Genomic DNA, 13,455 nt, shown 5'->3' with positions numbered 1-13,455 from the left:
CAAAACTGCAGCCACTAGAGTGTTAACAAGATTTTTTTATTTAAAGCTCATGTGACCTAGTTTTTAATTGGAGACGACCCATATTAAAACTTGAACTAGAAATTATAAAAACAACTATCCTGACTTATTTCCGGGACACTTGGATAAAAACTGCAGCTACAAAAGTGTTAACAAGATTTTTCTATTTTTAGCCCCTGTGATCAGAGATGACCCATGTTTGAACTTCTCCGAGCAATTAACTAGACAACCATCCTGAGAAAGTTTGATGACAATTGAGTCAAAAGTGTGAATTAACAAAGTTTTTCCACATTTGGGCAGTGTGTCCTAGTTTTTGACCCAAGGTGATCCATACTCAAATTGACCTAGAAATCATCAAAACAACCTTCCTGATCAATTTCTAGGATATTTGGATCAAAACTGCAGACACTAGTGTTAATAAGAGTTTTCTATTTTTAGCTCCTGTGACATAGTTTTTTGACCGGAGATGACCAATATTCGAACTTGACCTAGGAATCATCAAAACAACCTTTCTGATCAATTTTCAGGAAATTTGGATCAAAACTGCATCCACTAGATCGTTAACAATATTTTTCTATTTTTAGCTCCTGTGACCTAGTTTTTGACCAGAGATGACCCATATTCAAACTTTAACTAGAAATCATCAAAACAACCTTCCTGACAATTTTCCAAAATATTTGGATCAAAACGGCAGCCATTAGAGTGTAAAAAAGATTTTTCAATTTTAAGCTCCTGTGACCTAGTTTTTGACCAGAGATGACCCATATTCATACTTGACTTCGAAATTATCAAAACAACCTTCCTGACCAATAATTAGGATATTTGGATCAAAACTGCAGCCACTAGTGTTAACAAGAGTTTTCTATTTTTTAGCTTCTGTGACTTAGTTTTTGACCGGAGATGACCCATATTCGAACTTGATCTAGAAATTATCAAAACAACCTTTCTGATCAATTTCCAGGAAGTTTGGATCAAAACTGCAGCTACTAGAGCGTTAACAAGATTTTTTTAATTTTTAGCTCCTGTGACCTAGTTTTTGACCAGAGATGACCCATATTCGAACTTGACCAACAAATCATTAAAACAACATTCCTGACAATTTTTCAAAATATTTGGATCAAAACTGCAGCCACTAGTGTTAACAAGAGTTTTCTATTTTTAGCTCCTGTGACCTAGATTTTGACCAGAGATGACCCACATTCATACTTGACTTCGAAATCATAAAAACAACCTTCCTGACCTATTTCCAGGAAATTTGGATCAAAACTGCAGCCACTAGAGTGTTAACAAGATTTTTCTATTTTTAGCTCCTGTGACCTAATTTTTTTACCCGAGATGATCCTTCTTCGAACTTGACCTGTATTTTATTGAGACAAACATTCTGACAAAGTTTGATGATGATCCAATTAAAACTGTGACTGCTAGACTGTTAACAACCCAATTGTTGACGACGAACCACGCACAACGCACGACGCCGGACATAGCCCCATCACTATACCTCACCTTGACCACTTCGTGGTGAGGTGAGCTCAAAAATTGACAATTTAACAAAAAATCTATACTTTGACCTTGACGGTAAAGGCAATTTAAAACTCAAGGTCAAGGTCAGTTCAACATTTGAAAATGCCTTGTCTAAAAGGTTGTTTTGTCCAAGTATGAAAATAATCCATTGATTAATTACAAAGTTACAGCCAATTATAGCGATAATCAGTGAAAATAAAATAATTTGATCTGCAAAGTCAAGATCATACACGAGTCAAGATCAATTTGAGTTTGATATACATGTAGGTCCTAACCTAAAATAATATCTTAATATGAAGTTAATTCATTCATAAATTGCAAAGTTATAGCCTGTTACAGAAAGAAACAAGGGTATTTGATTAATTGGACCATGGCAATCAGGTCAAGGTAGCATCCAAATTATTCTATATGTTTGTTTGGAAGCATCCAAGTTTAAATCAAATTCGTACATAAATAACAAAATTATGACAATTTAACCAAAATTCAATAATTTGACCTTGACGGTTAAGATCATTTAAAGCTTAAGGTCTCAAGATAAGTTAAACCTTTTATAAGGTCTTGTAAAAACAGTCGAGCTTAAATCGAAATTATATACATATCTTATCAATTAAATTATATTTAATAGCATATTTTTAACAAAAAGGCAAATGATTATTATTCCTCTGTGACCAAGATTATTCCATTAAAAGATATTATCATTAATTATTAGTATATGTAGCGAGCATGCACCCAGATTTTAAGCTTCATAAAAATGTGTTATTCCGCTACCATTAAATGTTCTTGCATTTGAGTTTGAAAAATTCTGTTTTAAGTACATAGTCAAATCGGTATAGAATGAAATCAGGTGAACTGAAACATGTACATGTTTTGACCATTTCAGAATGAAAATTAATTTAGGAGCAAGCGTGGTCTCAACATATTTTACTGAACGAGAAAGAGAGATTATATATGTTATATATGTTATATAAATTTCTGATGTCTTTATAAAGTTTTGATGTGAAGCTGTCAAGAAGAATTAAATATACCTCTTTTCTTCTTGCGCTAGGGTGAATTCTTAAAAACATATAATCTTTTCCATATCTTTTAATGGAATAATCTTGGTCACAAAGGAATAATAATAATTTGCCTTTTTGTTAAAAATATGCTATTAAATATAATTTAATTCTCTGTATCGTCATTTTACGTGGTATTGTTTATGAACGTCTATAATATTTCTGTGTAGGATGAATTGCGCATATACACACTTTTGATTTTAAGGCCTTTGGAGCTCCACAAAAGGCATGCGCGAAGTGGACGATTTTATTTTTTTATTTCTGTAGAATAAAGGCATCATATCTTCAGAAATAGTTTTTTTTTCATGACGACATTTTACCATCTAAATGGATAAAAAGCAAGGCGACATTATATCAGCAGAACTTACTATATACATGTAACCAAAATACTGGCTTTATATTTATTAATTAACTTTGATATTCAAGTGATTGTAGATATTCATAATTAAGCCCTTCCGTCCCTTTTTTGATTGAGCATATACATTTTGATTATAGAAAATGCCAAATACACGTGTAAACAAGAAACATGGCAATGCCACGAAACCAAGTTTTTAATTATTACCATTGTTTGGTTGTCATAATAATTATGTGGAATATACATAGAAGCAACCTACAATATAACTTCATGCATTAAAACAGTAACAAGGAGCCTATGGAGCTCAAAAGCAAGCCAAATTGAGTCGTTCAAATACTGTAGGAATAATATACAAGTTTGACTAAAATCTCTTCCTAAATCTAGTAGTAGATCGGAAACCAATTTTCTATTTTTAGTAACAGTTGCTTTTTCTTGATCCTAATAAACCCAAAAGCAATCCCAAGCGAAATCTTCACATAAACTTTTTATACATAAGTTTTACTGAAATTACAAATATGTCACTCCAAACTCTAAATATTGATCGGAAACTGATTTGCTATCTTTAGTAACAGTGACTTTGGCCCTTGGGGATTTAAAAGCAACCACAAGCAATAAATGTACATCAGTTTTATATACACAAAGTTTCATTGAAATATATCATTCCAAACTCAAGTTATTAACCGGAAAATGATTTTCTATTTTAAGTTACAGTAACGTTGACCATGACCCAGGAGGTCCAAAAACAACCATTAGCAAGGTATTTTCATAACTTTGATAAGCAAGGTATTTTCATAACCTAACAATAGGCACTTGATGTGAAAGTTTGGTCAAAATCCCTTAAGAAATGTATGAGGATTTGCGCACAGAAAAAATTGTTTTCGCCCCCCCCCAATCCGGCCGCCCGCCGACATACCTCAATCTAATAGCCAGTTTTTTCCTTCGGAAAACCTGGTTAAAAAGTTATGAGTTTTCAAAAACTTAATTTGGCGACGATTCTCTCATCGATGTGTTACTCACAAAGTTCATCTTCTTTATTATATTTTTATTTCACCTGAAACTCAATAAGAGGTGAAAATCTTGACCTCTCTTTATCCAATTTTGCGTAGAGTTTCGCCTTACATGCAGTTTTTCCTGTCGTCACAGAACCCTCCCAAATGCCATCGTTAATGTCCTTAAAATGAAACCAGACGTCACCAATTAACAAAGCGACGTCAATGGCAAGGGGCGCCCTCACACGGAATGTCACTTGTCTATCAACCGGAATGTCACCACAGTTGGGTTCCAGCAATGTACCATGAAGCCATCTGTGACATGCTCTCGGAAGAGGGCGTTTGTCTTTGCCTGGTTGCCTGCATTGTATTAAGTATCGAAATAAACAATCGTATGTAACCGAACCATCTTCAGTACATGGGTTATTTTCACCAAGTATGGAAAGGACATATTTACCCTGTAAGGGACATCGTATTTGATATGTAACAGTGTTCTCGTCTCTGTGTTTTATGAACACGTATCTCTGAATATCGGGGATTTCGTTATCCCATGGTCCATAGTATTTAAAGGTATAACTGAGCTTGACATCTCTATTCTGAAGCTTAAATGTACAACAACAATCTTCATGACTGTAATGAATTAAAGGGTCGATATGTGTTTCAGGCAGAACCCCACACTGACTCATTGCAGGGGTTGGGCCAAAGAAGGGTACTTTCGGGAAAGGACTTTTGATTGCGTCTCTATTTTCAACACATTTGATTCTGAAGGCACATGCACTCTGAAGAGATTCTGAGTTCCAGTCATCCTTGGCGTAGATCGTAAAGAAATATCTACCAGACTTAGGTGGCGCCACAGTAAATATTGCATTATGACCCACAATCCTCAGCATCACGCGCCCTTCAAGACGGGAAGAATTGATCGTTTTATCTTTTGCTTCAAAGGTGTAGCCAAACCCAAGAAGATTTGGAATCTTTAACTGTAAAACTACAATACCATTTTGTGTATATTGTATACAATCATAATGAACAGAGAACCGTAATCCATAGTTGAAAAATGGCGATTTCACAACCGGAAGTGTAATAAACTCTGTTAGCGTTATGGGACATTCTAGAAGCTGCCATTTTGGATCATTCGGATAATGTTGATAGATATGATCCTCCGGATCCGTTACAAAATAAAATTCATCACATTTATAGAAAAACTTTTGCATGTCTTCAGCTTGACCTTCTCTTTTAACCTGATGACCTTTAACATGCCTCGCGCCCCAGTTACAGTTTATAAAGCACCATGACCCTGTGATATAGACTGCAGTCCATGAGTTTCGGAACTTGTCGCCCTCAATGCGCATGCCTGGTCTATAACCGGCCCCTTTAGAATAACCCTGAATCACCTCGCAGTATAAACCAGCATAACTGAAACAAATCCATAAATTATATGTGATGTCCATCAAAAATACATTTCAATATCATAATTTCACAATTTAAATGTACTGTAATAAAAAATTATGCATTTGTTGATCTTAGATTTACAATTAAAAGAAAACATTTTATATGCGATAGAATAAACCATACATGTATGTATGTTCAAGTTTGTAACTCACCTCAGTTTTATGATGTGGAATATTAAACAATAACTATATCGATGGTAAAGTTATAGAATTCATGAATATTTTAAGAAGATGACAATTTACTTATCCGCTCTCGGGATGATGATAAAATCAGCTATACTATCCGCCTTTTGTATAACGATATCTTATATGTTGCCCTATTTTTTCATTCAATGATATGGTTTGTACTGGCTTAAAAGCATTTATTTCCAGAAAAAGCCTTCAAGAAAAAATAAAAATATTAAATGGTAGATCTATATGATAAGAAAAAATCTTCCATTTCGCGCATGTGCTTTTACCAAACGACAGATAAAATGTTTGCCGCTTCTCGGATGCTTCACCAATAATTCTAAAACACTAACATTTTTCTCATATGAAGCACACATAAGTCGAGTGCACTTATACACGATAAATGCACGGCATACAAATGAATGCTTACACGTCATAATTATGACGTCACATCAGACGTCAATAATTAACCAAATGCCGTCAGGAAAATTACTCAACGTAGTTCAACATATTATTATTATTTTTATCATTTCTCTTTGTCATTAGCATGTTATAATGAAAACAAGGCAGTCTGAAGGACAGCTAAATATCCCTCCGCAGCGGACATGAATGTATACTCCTTTAACAAACCATGACCTTAATAGTAATTATGTGTGTCAAGTTATTTAAAATCTTCCATAAAGTCAAAAAGTTATGGAGTGTGCTAAGTTACATGTATATCATTTTTTAGCAGTTTAAAAGTTATAGAGTAGACACAACATGTACACGTTAAACAATTGACCTTTAAATGTGAACTTGACCTTGGTAGCAACCTTATTATTGCGCTCTGCACATCGTCTCATAATGGTGATCACTTGTGCCAAGTAATTTTAAAAATATTTCAGTAGTTTAAAAGTTATGGAGCGGACAAGTGTGATTCTAACCTTAGGGGTAGCAACCCAATTATTAGGCTCTGCACATCGTCTCGGAATGGTGATCACGTGTGCCAACTTGTTTCGGAAAAATATCAGCGGTTTAAAAGTGGAGCTGACACGAAATGTACACTTTTAACACTTGAACTTCAAGTGTGACCTTGACCTTGGGGGTACCAACCTAATTATTGGGCTCTGCACATCATCTCATAATGGTGATCACTTGTGCCAAGTTTTTTTTTCAATCAGCGGTTTAAAAGTAATGGAGCGGAATGAAATGTAGACTTTTTAACACTTGACCTTCAAGTGTGACCTTGACCTTGGGGGTAGCAACCCAATTATTGCGCTCTGCACATCGTCTCATAATGGTGGTCATTTGGGTCAAGTTTTTTAGAAAAATTCAGCGGTTTAAAAGTTATAGAACGGACACGAAAGTGTTAAGGACGGACAGACAGACTGACAAACGGACGGACGGACTGACTGACAGACAGAAGGAGACCATTCCTATAATCCCATTCCCGCTACGCGGAAGGATTAATAAACATTTTCTTGCGTTGTAGTAAATAAATGCACGGTTTATCGTTCAAATGATTTGTAATTAAATAATTCAATGACATCATCAAATAGTTGTTAGTTTTATCTAAAATATTTCGGAACTTCACGGATATTCAAGTTAACAGCATGACATAAATATGCAGAGAAAGAAAGAAAGAAATATGCTGTACATGCATGTATATTAAACCAGCAAATTAATCTAGGAACTATTTGCATATTTCATTTACAGTTAAATATGCGACTGGTGGTTCTCTTGCACTGCACTCCGCCTTAAAGCGCAGTTTCAACAAATTAGGTCCAAGGGTTTTCAAGTTATGCTCCGGACAACCACAACGGACGGACAGACGGACGATGAACAGACGGACAAGGTGGTGACTATATGCTCTCCCTGTGGGGAGCATAAAATAGCCTCTTTAGTGTGAACAAGGTTTTTCCATATTGGGGCTGTGAGACCTAGTTTTTGACCCAATGTGACCCATATTCGAACATGACTTAGAAATCATTAAAACAACCTTTCTGCTAAGTTTCCAGGATATTTGGACTGGAACGGAAGCCCCTAGAGTGCTTACAATGTTTTTCCATGTTTGGGATGTGTGACCTAGTTTTTGGCCCCAGGTATTCAAACTTGACTTAGAAATCATCAAAGGAAACTCCGGGATATTTGGAAAAAACAGTAGCCACTAGAGTATTAACAATATTTTTCTATTTTTAGCTCCTGTGACCTACTTTTTGACCCGAGATGACCCATATTCAAACTTGACCCGTATTTCATTAAAACAAATATTGTGGGGAATTTGTATTATGATCAAACCAAAACTGTGACTGCTAGAGTGTTAACAACCTCAATGCTGACGACGCATGAAGCGCAAATGGCGCACGCCGGACATAGACCCTTCACTTTACCTCACTTCCTGGTCATTATAGAAATATTGTTCTTTTGCACTGTGCTCATTTTTCTAGCCTTTAGAAGTGTGTGAAATTCTAATGAATTTCCATTGATACGTTGGGACAAGCATTTTTAAATATTTCAAAAGGAGATACTTACAAAACTAAGTAATGTAGGGTTATTATTCTTTGACAATGCACTTCCTTTCTACAACTTTGTGGAGTTTAAATGAGATATCGCATATATTCCGGACAATATGCAATATTTATCATTCTTAAAGGGAGATAATTAAACAAGAGCTGTCGGTAGGACAGCAACGCTCGACTATTCTTAGTGCTTGATAGTAAAAAAAAATTGCTTGATACAGTTACCTCCTCCTGTTTACAGGTTGGGGTAATGATGGTGAACAAGTGTGCAAAGTTTCAAAGCCATATGTCAATGAACTTTGAAAATATTTGAGGTATTACAAAAACTTTAACATAAATTCTAAGTCAAAAAAGGGGCATAATTCTGTCAAAATGCTTGATAGAGTTACCTCCTCCTGTCTACAAGTTGGGGTCATGATGGTGAACAAGTGTGCAAAGTTTCAAAGGCATATGTCAATGGACTTGGAAAATATTTAAGGTATTACAAAAACTTCAACATAAATTCTAAGTCGAAAAAGGGGCATAATTCTGTCAAAATGCTTGATAGAGTTACCTCCTCCTGTCTACAGGTTGGGGTCATGATGGTGAACAAGTGTGCAAAGTTTCAAAGCCATATGTCAATGGACTTTGAAAATATTTGAACTATTACAAATACTTTAACATAAGTGGTTACGCCGACGCAGACACTGACGCCGACGCCGACGCTCGGGTGACTGCAATAGCTCTACTTATTCTTATCGAATAGTCGAGCTAAAAATAAAGCAAGGAAGAATTATGGTTATTGGACACTGCACTTCCTTTTACTGGTATCAATCACTGTGACAAAGTTATAGTGAAAAATATTTTACTGCACCAAAACTTTTATCTGAAATCTAGACGCGGACGCCGACGCCGGGGCGAGTAGGACAGCTCTCCATATACTTCGTATAGTCGTGCTAAAATGATCAATAGTTAAATTTGAGTTGAATGTGTACAAATGTTGGGGAGATAATGAATGGAAACTGAAAATTTCTTTCTTTTTTCAAAGTAAATGGGGCATAACTCTGCTAAAAATCATCGAACCATGACCAAATTCGAACTTGACCTATGCATTCCATATTTCAAATTTGAGTTGAATGTGTACAACTGTTGGGAAACTAAAAATTCCATCAAGGGGCATAACTCGCTCAAAAATCATCGGACAATGACCAAATTTGAACTTGACCTGTATTTTCTTATCATATCTTTGAGTTGAGTGTGTGCAACTGTTAACAAGACAATAAATGGAAACTGATGATGACAGAATGACGGAACAGGGAAACACTATATGCTTTTTATACTAGTATAATATAATATATATATGATGTCTAAGCTCGAATAATTTGTAATGCATGTGTAAGAATAGGACTATTTCATTCGTAATTTATAGAGTACACAGATTTTTCTGCGCACATTTTATCTGCCGTTTTTTTAAATTGAGACACATACATGTAAATGAAATAGATCCTTTTAATTCATCGAACCACAGCTATCTCATTGAATGAAAAAGTAGGGCAACTTTTCAATTTTTCAAACCTGCAAAGTCTCTTGAAAAGGTCATGGTAGCTCTCTGTGCCGTACTTTATACCTCTCAACAGACCGAGAGGGGACTCAGGGTTCACAGACTCATCAACGTCCAGTTGGTTCAAATCTTTCCATGTAATCCACCGGAATAGTGATCTGAAATAAATGTTATAGCAACATTTATAGTTTCTATTTATTTTCTCAGTATGACTTCTTGCATTTTTTAAACCCTTAACCTGTTGAAAGCTTGGCCTGGCTCTAAACTTGACGGATATAATTAATGGTGACTTAAAAAACACTAACCTACTTAGTGATTAGAATTACGTTTTGAATCTTTACACCTCGCAAGTGTAATACGCTGACTTAACGAGGCATTATTTCATAAAATTTTGTTTCGATTAAATAAATTAAATGTACGGAAGAATTTGAAAAATGGAACGATCTCTTTTGACAAAACAAAAACTAACATACTTTTAACATAGTTTTAATATAGTTTTATCCCTTTCTAAAATTTCATAAAAACTACATAAAAAATGCTACTTTTACGCGGTAGCAGAGATGTGTCATGCACAACTCTTCTTTACATTTGACTTTTATTATCTCGTTCCAACGAGATACTATTTCGGGGGAACGACTTCGTGATATTGAGCCACTAAATCGTAGTTAAATCTTATGCATTGACCCCAATATAGTCTCTAAAACCATGCTCTTAATTGCTCCCGGCGAAATTAAGTTTCGTTCATCATAAAAATTCCAAGAGCTGTTGTAGGACAGCGCGCTCGACTATTCTCAGTGCTTGAAAAAAAAAACATAAAAAAACGAGAAAAAAAAAACGATTCTGGATAATTCAGATTTTTTTAAGTTAAGAGGATCCCAATTCTGTCCAAATCAATGTTAGAGTTATAGGCCTTGGAGACAGTGACCTTCTATTATGCTCTTAAATCAGTCTGTGAAGTTTCAACTCATGTTCTACAGTAGTTTTACAGATATAAAGTTGCACCAAAGTGTGAAATTTCGAGTTAGTAAGTCGAAATTTCACGTTAATAAGTCGAAATTTCCGGTTAGTAAGTCGAAATTACGAGTAAATAAGTCAAAATTTTCGGGTAAGAAAGTCGAAATTTAGAGTTAGCAAGTCGAAATTTCGAGTTAGTAAGTCAAAATTTCGAGTTAGTAAGTCAAAATTTCGAGTTAGTAACCCGATTTATTTCAGTAAGTATAATTGGTAAGGTTGCCGGGTGCAGTCCCGGTTAATAAACAACCAACAACAAATTAATAAATCAAAAATGTAAATTTAAACAAGAGCACCACATAGGCGTGGCAATATACGCCCGAATGCAAATTTGTTTTAAGAAAATAAAATTTTAAGTAATCAAAAATAATTTTTTAACAGAGAGGATACCCATTTATAACATTTGTCCATGTTTTATTTCAATTATCAATATAAAGCTCTATATTGATACATGCCAAAGCGCTATGCTCTTGTCACATGAATATTAGTGACAATTGTACCATATATCGTATAATACAAAGCTTTCACTGTGCAGTACAGACCCCAGACATGTCACCAGTCATGCCCTTAAAAAGCTTATTTTGAAGCATAGAGTGTTGATTATTTTCCTCCATGCAATTGTCACAGCTTCTATATACTGATTGAAAACACAATTTTTGTTTTTGTTGGTTTTTAAATGATAAAAATTAAAAATAAAGAAAAAAAAACAACATGTAAATAACATACCCGAAATATAAAAGCACAAAACATAGAAAAATCAAGATTATTTGTTCTAACTTTACAAAGTGATGATACATGCTAAAAGTCTTTGCTCTGCATGTTTTAAGTTGGAGGAAAAGACTTAAAACATGTATACTATATAAATCTGTATACATGTGAACTGCGCGAAACCTACCCATCCCCCACCAACCCAATGGACAGAGCCATTTTATAACATCAGTGAAATGATTTTTGGAACAACTGTAGGGTTCTTCTTTGTAATGATACACGTCTTGAATAACTGAGATCTGGGATTTGTAACTTTACAAAATAACACATTCATGAAAATAAGTTTTTCTATGTGACACCTGGGACAGGGCCAAATTGACCCATTGAGCATGATTTATAAAAAATTTTAGATGTCAATAAGGCATGCTTCATGCAAAAAATCTAAGCTCTAACATAATCATATTTTGGGGCATATGAAAATGTGTTGTTACATGTATTACCTCCATTGATTTAAAGCTTTTAAAATTTGCAGTGATAGTCATGGCCTAAACTTTCTGCATTTTTTTTTTATTCATGGTATTTCTTCCTTTGAACATATAAACCATGCAGGTACAGCCACTTTAATATTCAGCCTTTAAACTCATATTAGTCTTACAATTAGAGAAAAACTGCCCACAAAATGGCAAACTCAAACAGAGGCAGCTTTGTAAATTAAAAACTGCCGGTACAGCACTTCAGACATCATTCATGTCCAAAGTTTTGATAAATTGCCTTTAACAAAAAATGACAAGTAGTTTCAATTTCCTTTCATCGGTTCAAAAGACAGAGACCGGACACGAAAACTCCTATCTAAGTCTATTTAAATTATTTATCTCCGGGGCGGTGCCAATTTTGATCTTAGGAAGTCCAAACTTGTGCTCTGCACACCGTCTCAATATAAGTAATATTTCTGCCTTAAAGTTTTAATTCCTTTCTACCGGCTCAAAATATACAGAGCGGACACACAATTTTGATACTGATACAAAAGGTGACCTTGACCCGAGAAATGTCATAAGTGTGACCTTGACCCGAGAATGTCAAATCTGCGCTCCGCACATCATCTCATATTGATAACATTACTGCCAAGAAGTTTCAATTTCCTTCTACTGGTTCAAAAGATACAGACCGGACATGAAAACCTACTTATAGACGGACATGCGGACGGATGTTCTTTCTGAGTTGACATTATGTTTTTTTTTTTGCTTGATCTTCTTTGATCTCTAAAACCCCATAAACAACGTTTTTGCACCCCATAAGCAGCTTTTCCCCCCCACAAATACAAGTCTGTACGGAATGAACATGGATATTCACCCAATAATGTCACTTAAGTCTGTACGGACAGACTGATGGACGTACAACCAGGTGCATAACGATATACGCTGAAATTCTTTCAAGCGTATAACAATGAAAGCTTTTGCGAATCATGAATTGAAACTTGCAGAATTTTAAAGTTACTTCTCACACTGATTTTTAGGGATTTTCTGTATACATACGGGATGCTAAATTGTTAATAAGGACTATCAAATAGGAAATACCGTACCGTGCCTTTTCCAGATCGGTTTCACAATCTATGATAAGATCTTTGACAAGGTCAGTAAAGGTCATGTACTCATTTTTTGCAACCTGGAAGAAAAGATTAATTAAACTATTTCAAGAAACAATATACAAGCTGAGAGACTATCTAACTTTGAAATACTTCTGTATTCGTTTACATGCGCATCTTTTTTCTGTTAGATCTTTTATTTTTTAGTTTTACATCGCTATTATTCTATATACTCCTGCAAAGTAAAAAAGAAGATAATTCAAAAGATGTGACAAGCGAGAGCGAGGTTTTAAGCACGTGTAAAATTGCTGAGATCAGCTTTACACTGGAAAACCGAATTAAATACTACCTTGACGAATGCGTAGTTGTGATAGGGAAAGCGTTACGATATGTCTGTATTAGTACTGTGTACTATTTTATACTGTGACAGGACGGTTACGACGGGGTGGAACCCCATATGAATCTCAAAATTGAGCATCGGTAAAAAATATATGTGAATTTTCGCTGCTCAATATGTGCAGTATAACTCGATATGTGAAGGGGAAAATACGTCAATCACATGGTA

At 35.0% G+C, this 13,455-nt stretch overlaps 1 protein-coding gene across 3 annotated transcripts in view; it reads right to left on the bottom strand.

Moving 5' to 3' along the window:
• Positions 1-2,607: 2,607 nt before the first annotated feature.
• LOC132724913 (hillarin-like) overlaps positions 2,608-13,455 on the bottom strand; it is a 48,790-nt gene continuing 37,942 nt past the window's right edge. For all 3 annotated transcript variants that reach the window (XM_060709901.1, XM_060709899.1, XM_060709900.1), the window contains exons 8-10: positions 12,888-12,970; positions 9,604-9,747; positions 2,608-5,348 (exon numbers count right to left, since the gene is read on the bottom strand). In XM_060709901.1, coding sequence (XP_060565884.1) covers positions 3,989-5,348; positions 9,604-9,747; positions 12,888-12,970 — 1,587 coding nt within the window. In that variant the 3' untranslated portion in view covers positions 2,608-3,988. The remainder of the gene's footprint in view (positions 5,349-9,603; positions 9,748-12,887; positions 12,971-13,455) is intronic.

Source organism: Ruditapes philippinarum, unplaced genomic scaffold, assembly GCF_026571515.1.
Source record: "Ruditapes philippinarum isolate M1 unplaced genomic scaffold, ASM2657151v2 ctg15_1_1_1_1, whole genome shotgun sequence".
In the NCBI taxonomy this organism is placed as follows: Eukaryota; Metazoa; Mollusca; class Bivalvia; order Venerida; family Veneridae; genus Ruditapes; species Ruditapes philippinarum.
Note: the sequence above shows the minus strand (reverse complement) of the source record. Positions and strands in the feature narration are given on the sequence as shown.